The sequence below is a fragment of the Sorex araneus genome, chromosome 2 (genome assembly GCF_027595985.1).
Source record: "Sorex araneus isolate mSorAra2 chromosome 2, mSorAra2.pri, whole genome shotgun sequence".
Taxonomy (NCBI): Eukaryota; Metazoa; Chordata; class Mammalia; order Eulipotyphla; family Soricidae; genus Sorex; species Sorex araneus.
The window spans coordinates 202,025,473-202,043,477 of record NC_073303.1 but is presented as its reverse complement, the minus strand read 5'-3'; the positions used below and the strand labels follow the sequence as shown (position 1 = coordinate 202,043,477).

Below are 18,005 nucleotides of genomic sequence, written 5' to 3'. Positions count from 1 at the left end.
CCACCGCTGGCCGGTGGGGGGGTGGGGGTGGGAGGGGTGTGCGCTCGGCTAGCCAGGGGGTGCGATCAGCTAATGCAGGGGGTGCCTGGCTAACCAGGGGGTGCGCTCCGCGAAGGCAGGGGGTGTGTGCACGGCGACCGCAGGGGGTGCTCGGCTAACTCAGGAGGTATGCTCGGTTAATACGGGGGTGGAGGGGGTGTTCGCTGGGGAAGGGCAGGGGAGGGCAGCGCACAGCAGGGAAGGGCTAGAGCCCACCCACCAACCCTGGCTGGGTCCACTGCACGGCACCCCTAAGCACAGCAGGGTGTGACCCTAGCACGCACACACGAACACACACACACATACGCAAGTGCATGTGCAAGAAAACACTATCCAGGCCCTAACGCACACACACAGACACACACACGAGAAGACACTATCCGGATCCTCACATGCACACACGAGCACACACGCGCATACACACACAAGGACACTATCCGGGCCGAGGCAGAGCGGGGCGGTGCTCCCTGGCACGTGGCCGACCCAGCTTCACTCCGTGGCACCCATATGGTCCGTTCCCTGCTCTCCCCACCCTTCCCCTACCCCATGATCCCCAAGCACAGAGCCAGGAGTAACCATGGGAACCACCAGTCATCATCTAATCGGGGGTGGGACAAAAAAACAAAATTTTTGTGTTTACGTGAGTCCTGTCCATGGGTCAGGCTGCGTTTCCTGGCAGTGGGGTTCCGTTTGGGGGCACAGGCAGCAAGCGCTCAGCAGCGTCCCTGGCGGAGCCCTGGTGGGGGCTGCGCCGGCAAGGCTAGGCGGTCCCTTCCACGGCGTACCAGCCCTCGGGGTCTCTGCGGGAGTATTTCCACGCCCATCTCTGGTCCTCCCTCGGCCTGCGTTGAGTGGGAAAGCACCCCAAGACGGCTCTAGCATGCAGGGGGGTCTGCACCTGGCCTCGGGCCCCTCTGTTTCTAGCCCACGCAGCACCTGACTCTGGCCTCACGGAGCATTACCCAAGTCCCTCGGCACAGCCAGAGGAAAGGCTGGCCAGGGAGGTCCACCCCGTTGGCTGAGGCCGGCCCTGCCAGGCCCACGGATCTGAGCTGGGGGGTGCGGGGGAGGGATGACAGCACATGAGCCATCCCAGGGAGGTCGACCACGGGCTACGAAGATCGGCCAGCGCAGCCCAGCTGCGCCCCAGCCCACGGGGACCCCCAGCCCTCCTGTCTTCAGAGGCAGTGAGGGCAAGGAGGGTCCCAGGAGACCCACAGGGTGCATGGCCGGCAAGCAGGGGCGCCCCCAGCCGCTCGTCAGGAGTCAGTCCCAGCCGGGCCCAGAGGAGGAAGCCACACAGACACTGGCAAAGCTTTTAATTGGGGGAAAGGGGTTTCCAGAACCGTGTGCCAGCACTGACCACACCTTACAGACCAGACATTCGGCCAGGCAGCGAGCTTAGCCAGGAGCCAGGCTCGGCTCTCTCAGCCTGGTCCGATCTACGAGCATAAATACATGTTCATAAAATACATCTCATCTGAAATTTAAATAGAAGACACACGACTCAGGCACAAACAACGGTGCATCGGCCGCAGGGGCACAATCAGAAAGGATAAGACGTGTCACAGAAACTTCACAGCTGCCAGGGGCTTGCCCGGCGGGTGACACCTCCAGCAACACTGGTTAGTGTTATTCTCTTCGGAGCGCGTGAAAGAAGTTAGCCACACTCTGGAGCTCGGGGTGGCCGCACCGTCGGCGCCTGGGGCCGGAAAGACGTCGGGCAAGCAGCTTCTCGGCTTCTCTTTCCAAGAACCAGCACACAATTTCTGCCACTGGCTCCGGTCCACGAAGCAGCAGCGGAGGGTCACTGCTCCAAGGGGCCAGGGCGTGCACAACCCCAACTCTGCCGCTGGTCCTGCACAGTGCCATCGTGCGGACTTCGTGCCAAACTCGAGCAAAAGACGTCAATGCCATCATGACCCACATTTCCGGTGACCGGCCCGGTGCTCAGCTGGCTGGGACACGGGGCCGCATACTGACCAGGCTTCTGGCTCGGTGACAAGGGTTCCAAACTGTGTTTCTTGTAAGACTCTCACATATTTTTTTGACAATACATATTTACCCAGAACAAATACGTGTTGTGCAAAAAAAAAAAAAAAAAAAGGTGGTGGGGGCAGAGGGAACAAAGAGATAGTCCAATGGTTAGGGTGCACCTTGCACGCACCCAGCCTGGGTTCGACCCCATGCCACACAGCCTCCCTCCTGGGCATCATGGGGGGTGGCCCTGGGGGCCCCCGGCACTCACCTGGGGTCCTCGCACTGAAATGCTGGCCCAGGGGGCCAAGCTCTGCCAGGTGTGACCCCAGGTCCCGAGCACCACATGAGGTAAAAAACCAACAAACACACATACACAAAACCTGTGCGCTCTTAAAAGAAAAAGTAGCCACGAAACAACAGAAGTCACATTTTCGGCCAAACAGTGATTCTGTTTTGGAAGGTGTGGGCGGCCGCCGTCCCGGTCAGCTGAAAGGGTGGAGCACGATGGCCACGACCTTGTTGCACACCAAGATCCAGCAGGTGATCCCGACGCCCCCTGGAAGGGAGAGGGGCAGCGTCAGCGCGCGGCGAGGCGGGGCACCCCGCCTGAGTGGGCAGGCACAGGCCCCAGGCCCTCGCCGACGTCGCCATGGAGGTGACACACACACACGGCCGACCCGGGTTCCAGCCCCAGCATCTCTCGTGGTTCCGAGCACCGTCAGGAACAACTCCTGAACGCAGAGCCAGGAGTGGCCCCAAAACCAAAAAGGGGAAAAGGACTCGGGCCAGAGGCGGAGCACAGCGCGGGGTGAGAGGGGCACTGGCTTTGCACACTGACCCCAGCTCCACGCCTGGCCACCGCATCGGGGCCCAGCTCAACTCCTCCAGGAGTGACCCTGGGCACCACTGGCCATGGCCTAATACACAGTGAAAACTTAAGAAAACATGCCTCGGGGCTGGGGCCACAGCACAGCGGGGAGGGTGTTTGCCTCGCACATGGCCAACCCGGGTTCAGTCCCCGGCATCCCATATGGTCCCCGAGCCCCGCCAGGAGTAATTCCTGAGTGCAGAGCCAGGAGGAACCCCTGAGCATCGCCGGGTGTGACCCAAAAAGCAGAAGAAGGAGGAAACGTGCCTCAGCCGCCAAGCAGCTCGGGTCCCCCCAAGTGCAGGGCTCCCTGGCCCCGGCTTCTCACCACGCCTGTGCTCGGCAGCGACGGGGACCCCAGAGAGACGACCCCTGCCCCCCAAAGACGCCCCTGCCCCCACCCGTGTTCTCCGGAAAACACTCACCTGCCACTCTGGTGGGAAACGCCACCAGGCGGTCCAGGGGGGTGATCCACTTACTGGGCAGCACGGCCACGGGCACGGAGTAGTACTTCCAGATGAGCGAGACCATCAGGGCGGCCTGCAAAGACACGCCGGTCAGGGCCCCGCGGCCACGCCCGGAAACGGCAGCTCACTCAGGGAGGCCCCGAGAAAGGCCCTTCCAGGGACTGCCCGTGACGTCACCGGGCCAGAGCAACCGTCTCTGCACTCAGGGGACCACCGGAGCCAAGAAAAGCAGTGAGGCGCTGAGGACAAAGCAAGACCTGGGAGGGGGTGCGGGGGAGAGGGGCGGCCATGTGGGTCCACAGCTCACGTGTGGGATGCCCTGGGCTCAGTCCTGGGCGCCAGGAAAAGAAAAGGCCTGAGAGTTGGGAGTGGCTGCCGTCGCTCATTGGCTTGCTGCCTGTGTTAAGAGCAGTGAGCGCACACACACACACACATGCATACACCACACACACACACACACACACACACACACACACACACACACACACACACACACACACACACACGGCAGAAAACAGGCAAACAGAAATCCATGACTAGTTCCCGAGTCCCGGACCTGATCGCACAGGCCCCCGTGTCCCATCTTCTCGGGCCCTTGGAAATGGGGCTCCCCGCAGGGCAGGGCCGGGGCCATGGGTGCTCGGGGTGGGCAGTGCGGGGACCCCCTTTCTGCACCCCCCAGCAGCCTCCTCCTGGCTGTCTCCCGCCCCTTCACAGCCGTCCAGGAGAGGATCCAAGCGAGGAACTGAGGCATCCTTCCGGGCGGGGCTCGCTTCCGGTCCCCTAGACACCAGCTCCCACCACGGGGCCGGGGCCTTCACTGCCCACCCTCCCCAGGAAGCGACCGAGTCCTGACCTCAGCTAGGCGTTGCAGCCCCGGGGAAAGTGCCGCTGCTACGCGAGCGCCTCTGGCCTTGGTCCCACGCACACCCGAGTCCCCCAGGGCCGCCACCGACTGGGCTTCTCGAGGGTCCGCGTGGTGCGCTGCCACTCTGCGGCTCCTGCCGGGACAGGCAGGTGGGGCACTTACCTGCAACACGTAGAAGGTGACGCTGACGACCCACTTGATCTTGGCCAGCTGGGCTGTGCGCGCCTTCACTGCAAGGCAAAGCGAGGTCAGAGGACGGGGCCCGCTCAAGGACACAGAAAGGCTCTTCTCGCCCAGAAAACGGCAGTGGGCCGGGAGACACAGCGCCGAGCAGAGACCCTGGCATGCGGGAGCCCCAAGTGTGACACCCCGCCCCTCTCGCTCCCAACACAGAGCCAGGTGGAGCCCCAAAACCAAAAAATGAAATACTCCCGATCACAAACCTAATGTTTTCTCAACACACAAGCGGGAAATGTAAGGTGGAACGTAAGGGCGGGAGAGAGAGTCCAGTGGGAGGGGACCTGCCCTTCACGGGACCGGCCCAGCACCGCACAGTGTCCCCTGACCCCCAGCAGGAGTCAGGGGCCCCGAGCGCAAAGCCCTGAGCACTGCTGAGCATCGCCAAGTACAAAACCCGGAACAGCCTCTGCCCGGCTCCGTGAGCAGGACCACGCCCGCCCTCAATTCTGAGCAGCCTCAGCCACTCAGCGGAACCCGTCTCCAAGCGCGGGGGCTGGGCTGGCGGGACCGGCAAGGCTCTCCCTGTCCCAGGTCACCCCTCACTCGCCTGCCCCCCGCCAGCCGCCCTGCCCGCGACCCCGAGGGAAGGCCACTGAGGGCCCGTGGAGAGGGGCCCGCAGCTGCCAGGGGGCATGTGGTGGGCTCCCACCCAGAAGGGCTGCGCCGGAAGCAGCGGGCTCTGCAGAGAGCAGAACAGAGGCACCCGAACCGACCTGCCTGTCGCCTGCTTTCCAGAAAAACCCCTGGCTGCCCCGAAATCTACTGTTCTCGAAGCGCTCCAGGGGGAACGGTGGGGGAGGCGCCACTGGGGCAAGCGGGTCTATGAGGTGTGGAATATGCGCGTTAAGAAAGCAGAGGGGGGGCTGGAGCGATAGCACAGCGGGTAGGGCGTTTGCTTTGCACGCGGCCGACCCGGGTTCGAATCCCAGCATCCCATATGGTCCCCTGAGCACCGCCAGGGATGATTCCTGAGTGAAGAGCCAGGAGTGACCCCTGTGCATCGCCGGGTGTGACCCAAAAACCAAAAAAAAAAAAGAAAAAGAAAGCAGAGGGGCGGGGGGAGCCTGGACAGGGGGTAAAGGTGCATGTCCTACAGGCAGCCGAGCCGTATTCAAATCCCAGGCACCACAAAGGGTCCCCTGGGAACGAGCCCTGAGCACAGAGCCAGGAGTAATCCTGAGCAAGGCCAAGTGTGGCCCAAACACCACAATACAAAGGTAAACAACCGGCTAGGACCACAGGGTAGGTATGCCCCCCTTGCATGTGGCCATGCTGGGTTCCATCCGTGGCATCCAGACGGTCCCCAAGCCCACCAGGAGTGATCCGTGAGCAGTGGCAGGAGTAAGCCCTCAGCATGGCTGGGTATGCACCCCAGCCCCCGGCCCCCCAAAAGGACAGACCACTAGAAAGTGGCAGTTCCACAACAACAAGGAGAGAGCAGCAGAGTTAGGGGCCGGAGCGATAGCACAGCACGGAGGGCATTTGCCTGTACACGGCCGACCCAGGTTCAATCCCTGGCATCCCACAAGGTCCCCCGAGCACCGCCAGGAGTAACTCCTGAGTGCAGAACCAGAGTAAGCCCTGAGCATCGCTGGGTGTGACCCAAAGAGCCAAAATAAAAACCCAAAAAAGTTAGGTTCTCCTAGATCAGTTTCCGGAGCGGGCCATACCCCAAGGCTGGGAACAGTTCAGGGGGGCTCTTGGGTGTCTGGGGGGGCGAGGGGCCCCCTTCTGTGTGCTCACTTAGAGACAGTACGGCTGCCTCCTCCCCGCCAGGAGGGGTCCCTGGCCTCAGGGCCAGCCTTGAGCGCTACGGGGCGGGGGGGGCCTAAGCCCCAGCCCGACAGACAGTGGCTGGCACCAGGGGATTGCTTCCTCCTGAGGGAGGAGGGGCACAGCCTGGGAACATTCTAGACAAAGGTCTGTGTCCACAGGAGAAACATTCAAGAATCAGAGGCCGTGCTGGGGGATCTCGGGGGCACTGGGCCCGGCCAGCTGAGGGCAGCCCCTACCGTGCGTCTTGAGCTTGTCCGTCATCTTGTTGATCTTCCGCTCCAGCCGCGCATACCGGGCAAACTCGTCCATCATGTTGACCGTGGCCAGCTCCTGCTTCATGGCCTGGATCTCGGCTCGCATCTGGGACTCCTGCTCGGCAGCCTTCTGCAGCACCCGGGACAGCTGCGGGGGGACACCGCGCCGGGCTCAGGGCGACACGGGCGGCAGAGACCCTCGGCACTCGCCTCTGCCAGCCCGCAGGCAGCCTCCCGCCCTGGCACGCGCACGCATGCACGCACAGACACACAAACAGACACACACACAGACACACACACACTACCCAGCAGCTCCTATCCCCTACTATTCCCTACCATGTACACACATATATACACACACAGAGTCACTAACACGCAGTCACACACACACATAGCCACTCACGCAAGCACACACACACACACAGAGCCACTTACGCATGCGTGCAAACACACACAGCCACTTGTGTGCACACATACATACATACACACACACACACCCCACCTGCTCAGTCACAGAGACGCGATTCATACAGAATACAAAGGCTTCTGTGAGGTTCTGTGGAGTCCAGAGAAGAAGGAAGAGGACACTCCAAGAGAGGGGCACAGACACCCGCCGACTGGGAGAAATAATTCACACACCCAGGGCAAGGAGTTAACACCCAGGCTACACAAAGAACACCAGTGTCCCCGACTCCCGGGATAAGAGCCAGACAGCAGAGCGGGCAGGACGCCTGCCCTGCAGAAGTGGCGGACCCAACGTCAATCCCCAACACCACCAGGAGTGGTCCCTGAGCACTGCCAGCGTGACCCCAACACAGAGTCCCACAGTGAGTCAACCAACGGGACACTCCCGGGCCCAGCTCCTGAAGCCCTTTCTGGGGGGGAAAAGGCCTCGGCCGCGCTTCTGCAGAGAACACGCACTGCACACCACCATCTCGGCCGCCAAAGGAGGCACGGAGTCCAAGGACAAGGCACTGTCACACCTTCCCGGGGAGACCGGCCCAGGCTGAGAACCCTGGGGCCTTCTCAGCACCGGGGCGGGCAGGTCCCTTCTCTGCCTGAGCTGCACCCGGCACTCTCCAACACTGAGGGGAGGCCGCCCGGAAACCACCCAGAAGCCCCCAAGTTCTGGGAGCCTGGACAGGAACGCAGAAGGCTCGGCCGGCACCTGCCAGCACGGCAGATGCTCACACGGGGACGTCAGTCACATCACTGTGAGATGCGACAACGGCCACAAATTGACTCATGAATCTAAGATTTGGTAACTCCATTTGCTTTTGGGTCGTAACAAACAGCATCAAGTAAATCTGGGCCTGCAAGCGGGCAGGCTGGGGTGGTGGGTGGGAACCTGGAGGCACTGGTGGAAGGAAGGTCACACTGGGCGTGGGACTGGTGCCGGAGCACTCAAGGCCTGAAACAACTGTCTTAATTGTCTCGTAAACGACTCGGTAAATCACTTATAATTTAAAAAATTAATAATAGGACACTTAAAAAAAAACCAAAGAACACGCACCCGGGATGCCAAAGAGCAAAGAAACAAAGTTCAGCGTCAGTGATCCTCAGCAAAACGCAAATCAGAGCCACAGTGAGGGCGGCTTCACGCTTATCGGCCTGGCTGTTATCACACACACAGGCTCTCCACGGGGACTTCCTCTGACATCCAAGTCCAAGGCGCCGAAGCACACGCCAGCACAGTCATGTGAAAATGACCCGCACGGGGCTCAAGAACACCTTCCAGCACTGCCCTGGGCGGCTCCCGAGCACAGGGTGAGGAGTGTGGTCTGAGCATCACCGGGTGTGGCCCCAAAATCAAACACACGAGGGAAAAGGGGCCAGAGCTATGCACAGCGGGCAGGACGGCTGCCTTTCACGGGGCCAGGAGGGGTTTGATCCCCGGCACCCCACGTGCACCCCTGAGCCTGCCAGGGATGGGTCCTGAGCCCAGAGCCAGGACTGAGGCCTGAGCACCACCAGGTGTGGCCCAAAAACAAAAAGGGGAAAGGCAAAGGGGGGAGGGACACATGGCAGGACCTCCCTGGAAAGACAGCAGAGGTGGCGTCTCCCCAGAGAAATATTAGGGGGAGGGCACGCTGGGGTGCAGCTGCCTAGCCCGGGGACACACATAGACATACACACACACACACACACACACCAACATGATGCCAGGTGCGCCTCCAATCTTTGGGGTCACGGGCTGTCACCAGTCCCATGTGGAGCACCCAGAGGGCGCCCTTCCCATGCGCACAGACCCCGCGTCTCTGTCTGTCGTCTGTCTCTCTCATGCACGTGTGTACACACACATACACACACAGAGCAGCACGATGCCAGGTGCGCCTAACCCAAGGCTGTGCTTTTTAAACTGTATCCCTGAGAAAGACAGAGAGACAGACAAACACACACACACACACACACACACACACACACACACACACACACACACACACACACACACACACACACACCAAGCCCGTCACCCGGGTCCCCCGCACACCCCCGCCCCAGCAGGCCGGCTGGGGCGCGCCCCGCTCTCTGCCTTCGCTCCCGCGGCCGCAGCGACGTCCACCCGAGGGGGGACAGTCCCCGGCCCCGCCCCACCCCCGCCCCGCCCCCGCCCCACCCCCGGCTCTCCCCGCAGCATCCTCCCCCGGCCCGGAGCCCGCCGCCCACCACGGAGGAGAAGGACGGCAGGAGAATCCTGAGCACGTTGCAGCCGAACACGAAGCTGAGCACGAGCAGCCACGCCCAGCGGTCGGCCTCGGCCGCGCCGGGCTCCGGCTCCGCGGGCCGCGCCGGCTCCATGGGCACCGCGCCGGAGGCCGCGCCCGCGCCTGCGCACGGGGGACGCGCCGCCGCGCCTGCGCACTGCGCCGCCTGCGCCTGCGCACCGGGACGCGCCTGGCGCCTGCGCACGGGGGTACGCCTGATGCTTACGCACGGGGGGAGGGGTTGGAAAACGCGCCGTCGCGCCTGCGCACTGTGCCACCCACGCCTGCGCACCGCGCCGCCCGCACCTGGAGCCTCCCGGCCACCGTAGCCGCGCGCGCGTGCCCGTCGCCTGTCACTCGGCCCGGTGCGGGCGCTGCTGAGCGTCCCCAGGCACGGACTCGGTTCTGTCCGCAGCAGGGCAGTGTTCAAAGTTTGTTGTTGTTGTTGTTTTTGGTCCAAGGTTCCGTGGGACCTGGCCTCGGTTTGCATTTCAGAACCAGGCACCGGTATGGACCGAGACCTGATTTACGAAACCGCGCGCCTGCAATAGGGGCAGGAGGCACCGCCTTGCAGTACTGTCAGCCTGGACTAAAACGACCCACCTAAGCCGAGGTGCAGAGGAGGCCTGGCATCAGGAGATCCGTTTCTATCCGGGACTACCGAAGCGAAGCCGTTCAGTCCGGGAGGTCTCGGTGGGTCGGTGATGATGAATTCACCAGAAGCAGGACAGGGATGAAGGCACTTGCCTTGCACGCCTCGGACCCAGGCTCGACCCCTGGCACCGCATACCGCCAGGAGTAATTCTTGATCACCACTGGGCGTGCACACACACACACACACACACAAAAAAAAAGAAGAAGAAGACAAGGTCGGAGCTGCTGGCTCACCTCCGAAACTTTTCCTTCTTGCAACTCACTAGAGTTCATTAGATTTGCATTGAGAAAAATACAGCTGGTAAAAATACAGCACTTGAGTCGGAGCCATACTATAGAGGGGAAGGTGGTTGCTGGCACGCAGCCCACCGGGTTTTAACCCCCAACACACACACACACACACACACACACTATCTAGGGTCAGTCTAGGCACTGCCAGTTGTGATCCCTGAGCACAGCAGGGTCTTGCCCCCCAAAATTAAAAATTTAAAACAGATCTTGCTGTTTTCCTCTCCTGACCCTTCTCTGCAGTTTAGGCAGTTGAGGCTGAAACATCTGTGGGAGGGGCTGTTTCTACATGATTTATTCGTTCTACAGTTAAATCCTGGGGGTTACACAGCTCCACCTTGACAGAAGAATCACTGACATTTCCTCTCAAAGCAAGTGATGGGTGTGGTGGATGAACTTCTAGAATAACCAGTGCCCAAGGCTAACCCCAAAACAAGATTGAATTGGCCTAGATTGAGACCAGGCATGGGTGATAATTTTTTATTAAGCATCATTTGTTTTTATGGAGGCATAACTGACAATTATTTTTTAAGGGGGGAACACACCCAGCAATGCTCAGAGGTTATTCCCAGCTCTGCCCTCAGGAATTACTCCTGGTGGTGCTTGGGGGACCATCTGGAGATGCCGGGGATCGAGCCCAGGTCTGCTGTGTGCAAGGCAAATGCTACCCGCTGTACCATCTCATCACTCCACCCCCACATGGTGTGAGTTTGAAATTTACAACATAGGGACAAGAAGTTGATTCCAAAGGCTGCATTAGGGAAGGTGGGGATCCATCCACTGTACCACATCCTGTGGGTCTGAGCCCTGAGCACTGAGCCCAGAGTCAGCTCCGCCCCGCCCTGCATCATCAGGTGCTGTGGACCAAAACCAAACAAAAAGATTTGCAACCTGTAAGACACATGTATGCAGAGTCATGTGATTGCTACCTTAGTGGTAGCCAACAGCTGTGGCTCTATCATATAAAGGTAACTATCCTTTCCTTTCTCTGCAGGCATCAATTTTGTTTTTTTTTTTAATTCTGGGGTCACACCTGGCGATGCACAGGGGTTACTCCTGCCTCTGCACTCAGGAATTACTCCTGGCGGTGCTCAGGGGACCATATGGGATGCTGGGAATCACCCGGGTTGGCCACGTGCAAGGCAGACGCCCTCCCCGCTGTGCTATTGCTCCAGTCCCATCAATAATTTTATTTTATTTTATTTTATTTATTTATTTATTTTTGCGTCACAGCCCGTGATACACAGGGGTTACTCCTGGCTCTGCACTCAGGAATAACCCCTGGAGGTGCTCAGGGGACCATATGGGATGCTGGGAATCGAACCCGGGTCGGCCGCGTGCAAGGCAAACACCCTACCTGCTGTGCTATCACTCCAGCCCCCCCCCCATCAATTTTAAAGTGCTAGGGGCTGGAGTGATAGCACAGCAGGTAGGGTGTTTGCCTTGCACGCGGCCGACCCGGGTTCGATTCCCAGCATCCCATATGGTCCCCTGAGCACCTCCAGGGGTAATTCCTGAGTGCAAAGCCAGAAGTAAACCCTGAGCATCGCCAGGTATGACCCAAAAAGGAAAAAAAAAATTTAAAGCGCTAGATGATCACTCTTTTTTTCCCAGAAACCTGCTACTAGAAAAAATATTCCTGATGCGAGCTGAAAGTAGACTATAGACCGAACATGAAGGTCACTCAGTACCTCTGTTGCAAACTACAACACCCAAAAAGAGAGAACAAAAGGGAATACCCTGGGGCTGGAGAGATAGCACAGCGGGTAGGGCGTTTGCCTTGCACGCTGCCGACCCGGGTTCAAATCCCAGCATCCCATATGGTCCCCTGAGCACGGCCAGGGGTAATTCCTGAGTGCAGAGCCAGGAGTAACCACTGTGCATCGCCAGGTGTGACCCAAAAAGAAAAAAAAAAAAAAAGGGAATACCCTGCCGCAAAGGCAGGGTGGGGTGGTGGGGGATGGGGTGAGGGTGGTGGGAGGGATACTGGGATCATTGGTGGAGGAGAATGGGCACTGGTGGAGGGATGGGTAAACGATCACTGTATGAAATGCAAACACGAAAGTTTATAAGTTTGTAACTGAACCTCACAGTGATTCACTAATAAAAAATTTAAAAAGAAAAAAAAACCTTCCGGATCTACATGACTAATGTTGAAAGAAAAGACACAGGCATAGTTCAGACACTGCAGGTCCTATTTGAGACCACCGCAATAAAGGGGCTAGCACAGTGCATCACATGTGTTTGGTTTTCCAAGGGATATAAAATTATGTTTCATTTTATATTTTAAAAATATAGGCTGGGGGGGGGCTGGAGCGATAGCACAGCGGGTAGGGCATTTGCCTTGCACGCGGCTGACCCAGGTTCAATCCCCAGCATCCCATATGGTCCCCTGAGCACCGCCGGGAGTAACTCCTGAGTGCAAAGCCAGGAGTAACCCCTGTGCATCGCCAGGTGAGACCCAAAAAGAAAAAATATATATATAGGCTGGGGGCCGGAGCGATAGCACAGCGGGTAGGGCGTTTGCCTTGCACGTGGCCGACCCGGGTTCGATCCCCGGCATTTCATATGGTTCCCCAAGCACTGAAGCACTGCCAGGAGTAATTCCTAAGTGCAAAGCCAGAAGTAACCCCTGAGCATCGCTGGGTGTGACCCAAAAAGCAAAAAAAAAAAAAAATAAATATATATATATATATATATATATATATATATGCCATAGAGGGGCTGGAGCAATAGCACAGCGGGTAGGGTGTCTGCCTTGCAGGCGGCCGACCCAGGTACAATCCCCAGCATCCCATATGGTCCCCTGCGCACCGCCAGGAGTAATTCCTGAGTGCAAAGCCAGGATTAGCCCCTGTCTGTGTATTGCCAGGTGTGACCCAAAAAGAAAAAAAAATAGGTCATAGAGATAATGCAGTGGGTTAGTCATTTACCTTGCATGCAGCCCACCCAGGTTTGATCCCTGGCAACCCATGTGGTCCCCTGGGCCCCGCCAAGAGTGATTCCTGAGCACAGAGCCAGAAGTAACCCCTGTGCGTTCCTGGGTGTGACACAAAAAGCTGTGCTTACTCAGTGAGTGAATTAAGTAGTCATTAAGTACATTATGTCTGAACAGTGTGCATGCTTGCGTGCAGCCGTCCTAGGTTAGAGCCCCAGCACCATATGGAGTCACTCAGCTCTGAACCCCTGAGTACAGAACCAGGAGTCAGCCCTGAACAAAGCTGGGTGTGGCCCAAAAACAAAACAAAACAAAAACTTAATAAAATGTAATAGGACTTTCTCTTCAAGCCAGTGTTCTCCCTTAACCACACATCTAGTTTTTGCTTGTCTCTTTGCTTTTTATCTTTGCTTTTTCCACACTCTGGAGAAGCCCATGTTGTCCCTTGAACACGGATTTCCTTTTTCTCCCATCACATCTTTTTTGTTGTTGTTTTGGAGGGACAACCGTGCAAGGCAAATACTTTATACTATTGCTCTGGTCTTATCCCTTCACATCTTTCAAAATAAGTTTCAATAAAAGCTATCTTGTGGGGCTGGAGTGATAGCACAGTGGGTAGGGCATTTGCCTTGCACACGGCTGAACCCGGTTCGATTCCCAGCATCCCATATGGTCCCCTTAGCACTGCCAGGGGTAATTCCTGAGTGCAGAGCCAGGAGTAACCCTGTGCATCACCAGGTGTGACCCAGAAAGAAAAAAAATGGCTAACTTGCTTCAGACACACAGAGGAGACAAATGCCTTGGGGTCAAAGATAGATCAGCAGGTTGAGTGCATGCTTTGGAGGCAGGTGGAGGCCTGAGTTCATGTCTGGCACTGCATGTTCCTCCAAGCATGTTGAGTTTAACTCCTGAGCACCCCAGGGAATGGCCCCAAAACAAAAACAAAAAATAGGGCTAGGATATAACTTAGTGGACGACGGTGATACAGTGATACAGTGATATTGTCTTTCATGCATGAGGCCCTATGTTTATTCCCTGGCACAGAGGGGAAAAAAAAGGAGGGAAATGTATAAATTGAAAAAAAAATAGATTAGGGCTGGAGAGGTAATACAGCAGGTAGGGTGCTTGTCTTGTGTATGGCTGACCTGGGTTCGATCTCTCGCATCCCATATGGTCCCCTGAGCATCGCCAGGAGTAATTCCTGAGTGCAGAGCCAGGAGTAACCTGAACATGGCTGATGAGACCCCAAAAGAACCCCAAAAAAATGTTTTAATGCAATGTATATGCCTGTCGCTGTTATAATTAGACCAAAGGACCTAGAAGGGGCAAAAGGGCAAATGTTTTCACTCTACGGAGGCCAGGCCACAGAGCTACAGTTCTCTAGGGGCCCATCTGTCCAGCAGCAGCCTGAGCCCTGGACAGACAGACAGCTTCCCTCACAAAGGGTGCAAAGCTGCACCCAAACTGGTGAGGACAAACAGACTTTCCAGCCAAGGGGGATCCACCTCGGAACCAGTGAGGCGGGACCTCCTGAGGGGCAGTGCTGGCCCTGCCGGTGTCCTGGCTTGCTCCTGTCAGAACCAGTTCCAGCCAGGTGTGCAGCTTCACACCATGCCAGACGCAGGGTTGCCCTGAACTGACCCAGTCTCTGGCCGCGCCTGCGGAGAACACAGAGAACAACATTTCCGGAGTAGCCAGCTGGGCCACTGACCATCAGCGGCCAAGAGGCTCCGCCCCATGGTGGGGCTGGAGCGATAGCACAGCGGGGAGGGCGTTTGCCTTGCACTCGGCCAACCCGGGTTCGATTCCCAGCATCCCATAGGGTCCCCCTAACACCACCAGGAGTAATTCCTGAGTGCAGAGCCAGGAGTAACCTCTATGTATCACTAGGTGTGACCCAAAAAGAAAAAAAAAAAAGAAAAAGGGGAACAGGAGCAATAGCCCAGAGGGTGGGGTGTTTGCCTTGCACATGGCCAACCCTGGTTCGATTCCCAGCATCCCATATGGTCCCCTGAGCACCGCCAGGAGTGATTCCTGAGTGCAGAGCCAGGAGTAACCCTTGTGCATCACCGGGTGTGACCCAAAAATAAAAAAAAAATAAAAAAAAAGAAAACAAAAGAGGCTCCACCCTGCCCTGCCTCCTCACCCTCTGGCCTGAGAGTTTCTAGAATTATCCTCCTGGCTCCATACATGTTACAGTAAAGCTGTGCTTTAAAAAAAGGCAAAGGGGGAGCTGGAGTGATAGCACAGTAGGTAGGGTGTTTGCCTTGCACGCGGCCGACCCGGGTTCGAATCCCAGCATCCCATATGGTCCCCCCAGCACCACCACGAGTAATTCCTGAGTGCAGAGCCAGGAGTATCCCCTGTGCATCGCCAGGTGTGACCCAAAAAGCAAAAAAAAAAAAAAAAAAAAGGCAAGGGGGCAGCGATAGGATAGCGGGTAGGGAGCTTACCTTGCACACAGCCAACCTGGGTTCGATCCCTGGGATCCTCTATGGTCCCCCAAGAACTGCCAGGAGTGACCCCTGAGCTCAGAGCCAGGAACAAGGCCTGAACACCTGCAATATGGCCCAAATCTAACCCCCTCCCTAAAAAAGAAAAAACTGATGCTCTAGCTCCATCCTGTGAGGGACAGTGAGGCACGTGACCCGGTTCCTGTTCACTCCGTGATCACATCTAGCTCGAGTCAGTAGCTCAGCTACAAATACCCGCCTCGTGCACAGACGCACACGCCTTTGGATTGAGTGTATTTGAGGAGGGGAATCTCTGAGTCCCACGGCGCCTCTTGGGCTTTAACGGATCCTGTCATAGGGAAAACCTCGAAAGGCCCTGGATCTACCCTCGGTACCAAGTGCCCCTCACCAGCCCCCCCAAAATAAATGTTTCTGTCTTTCCCCCTTGGCTTTTCCCTCCTGCTCTGTGCTTAGGGAGCACTCCCGGCTAGGGAGCACTCCCGGCGGGCGGGAGGGACCGCACATACTGCTGTGGGGAGAGTGTGGGCTGGCTGCGTCCCGGGCTACACTCGCTGTACTGCTATACTAGCTCTTTAACCCCATGTCCCAGGTGCTTTATTATTTTTTTTTTTTGCCTTGTGGTTGGGGTGGGGGGAGGTTTACTCCTGATTCTGCTCTCGGGAATTTCTCTTGGTGGTGCTCAGAGAACCATTTGGGGTGCCAGGGACTGAGCCTGAGTCGGCCGTGTGCCAGGCAGGCTCTGTCACCGCTGGTCTCTCTCCAGTCCCCACCGGCCATTTCTGCTCCGGAGTCCGGTTCCTCCCTGTCCTTGTGCCAGCCTTTGGTACATAGGGGCCGGAGAAGGCGCCTGCAGGAGGCCAGTAGATGCCTCTAACCTCGTGCGTCTTCGCGTCTCAGAAAGTTCTAAACTGGGATCTCGGCGTGGGATGTCGCAGATTCAGACCTTGGGCCCTGAAAACTCCGGAACCTGCGCGGGCTGCCTTCCTCTCTCCTCTGCCTCCAGTCACTGTGCATCCCCCATGCCCCCAGCCCGCCACTCGGAGGGCCTGGAGGGCCTCCTCCAGGTGGGCCGGCCTTGAGGAGTGAGGCCAAGGCTCTGCCCCCCCCTCCTTGACTAGGCCATTCCCCCACCCCCGGCCCTCACCCTTGTGCCCCTATGCCCCTGGCATAGTACCTGGCACACAGAGTATGCAGCTCCTAATTGTGCCTGTGGCTTCAGTGCTCTCTGGTGGGTTTCGTGGAGTTTTTTGTTTTTAATTTTGGGGGCCACATCTGACAGTGCCCAGGGCTTACTCCTGGCTCAGGGATACACTCAGGGACCGTTCCTGGCAGGCTCCAGGCATCAAATCTGAGTTGGCAATGTATGTGCAAGGCAAGCGCCCTACCCACTGTGCTACCACTCTGGTCCCAAGACTTGCCTTTTTTTTTTTTTTTTTTTGGCGGGGGAGTAGTGCTCAGAGCTTACTCTGAGTTCTGGCCAACCCGGGTTCGATTCCCAGCATCCCATATGGTCCCCTGAGCACCGCCAGGAGTGATTCCTGAGTACAGAGCCAGGAGTATAGAGCCAGAGACAGGCTCGACTGTCAGGGGTCAGTCCTGGTGGGCTCGGGGGACCCTCTGGGGTGCTGAGCATTGAAACAAGGATGCTGCATGCAAAGCATTTCTCTTTTCAAGTGAGATCAAGAGCGGGAGCAGGCTCAAATGGTCAGGTACCTGCCTCCGTGTGTGGGCCCTGGCTTGGACTCCCAGCACCACCTGGCTCCCCAAGAACCACAACAAAAGCAGAACTGGACCTGAAAGGTCAGAGAAGACCTTATCAGGGTTGAGAGCACAGCCGGGAAGGCACTTGTGTTTTGCACGCAACCTATCTGGTTGGATCCCTGGTACCCCACAGGTCCCACCAGGAATGAACGGTCCCTGCATCCAAGCATACACTCAGGGGTCAGCAGCCTTAAGCGCTTGAGTGTTTTGAATGAGAGGGCTAGGCTGCAGAGCGCTATTTGCATTTAGGAACCTGCTAGAGAGGTTCCTAAGTTCCACTTCCTGGCTAGATCTGCCGCATTCCTTTGCAGCAGGTGAAGCGCTCCTTTATCCGGGCTTCCCAAATCCCAGACATTTGAATCAGTTTCCAATAACACTGAAAATACTTGAATATTTTTTTCCTCTCTAGGAACCCCGGCTAATAGGTTTGCCGATTTAAAACTTTTTTCAGGTCCTTCGCAAACGTAAATTTCTTCTGCATCCAAGAAACTGGTAAATGTGCGAACGTACTGGTTGCAGGCTTTAAGACGGGCTCTCCAGGATGAGACTTTTCCCACCTTGGAGCAGTGGGGCTACATATCCCTTCATTCTCAGCAGTGGAAAACTAATTATTAAATGCTTCCTTGGTAGTAGGGCTGTCTTTCTTGGAGGGAAACTCCAACAATAGTGAGTTTTGTGTTGAAATATGGAACG

The 18,005-nt window shown here is 57.4% G+C and overlaps 1 protein-coding gene across 1 annotated transcript; it reads right to left on the bottom strand.

The window, feature by feature from the left end:
- Window positions 1-1,341: 1,341 nt before the first annotated feature.
- Window positions 1,342-9,348, bottom strand: GET1 (guided entry of tail-anchored proteins factor 1). The gene is made up of 5 exons (XM_055127213.1): window positions 9,160-9,348; window positions 6,475-6,640; window positions 4,385-4,452; window positions 3,313-3,427; window positions 1,342-2,575 (listed from the first exon to the last, which is right to left on the bottom strand). The coding sequence occupies exons 1-5, from the start codon at window positions 9,289-9,291 to the stop codon at window positions 2,502-2,504; spliced, it is 555 nt and encodes a 184-aa protein (XP_054983188.1). The 5' UTR covers window positions 9,292-9,348; the 3' UTR covers window positions 1,342-2,501.
- Window positions 9,349-18,005: the final 8,657 nt, after the last annotated feature.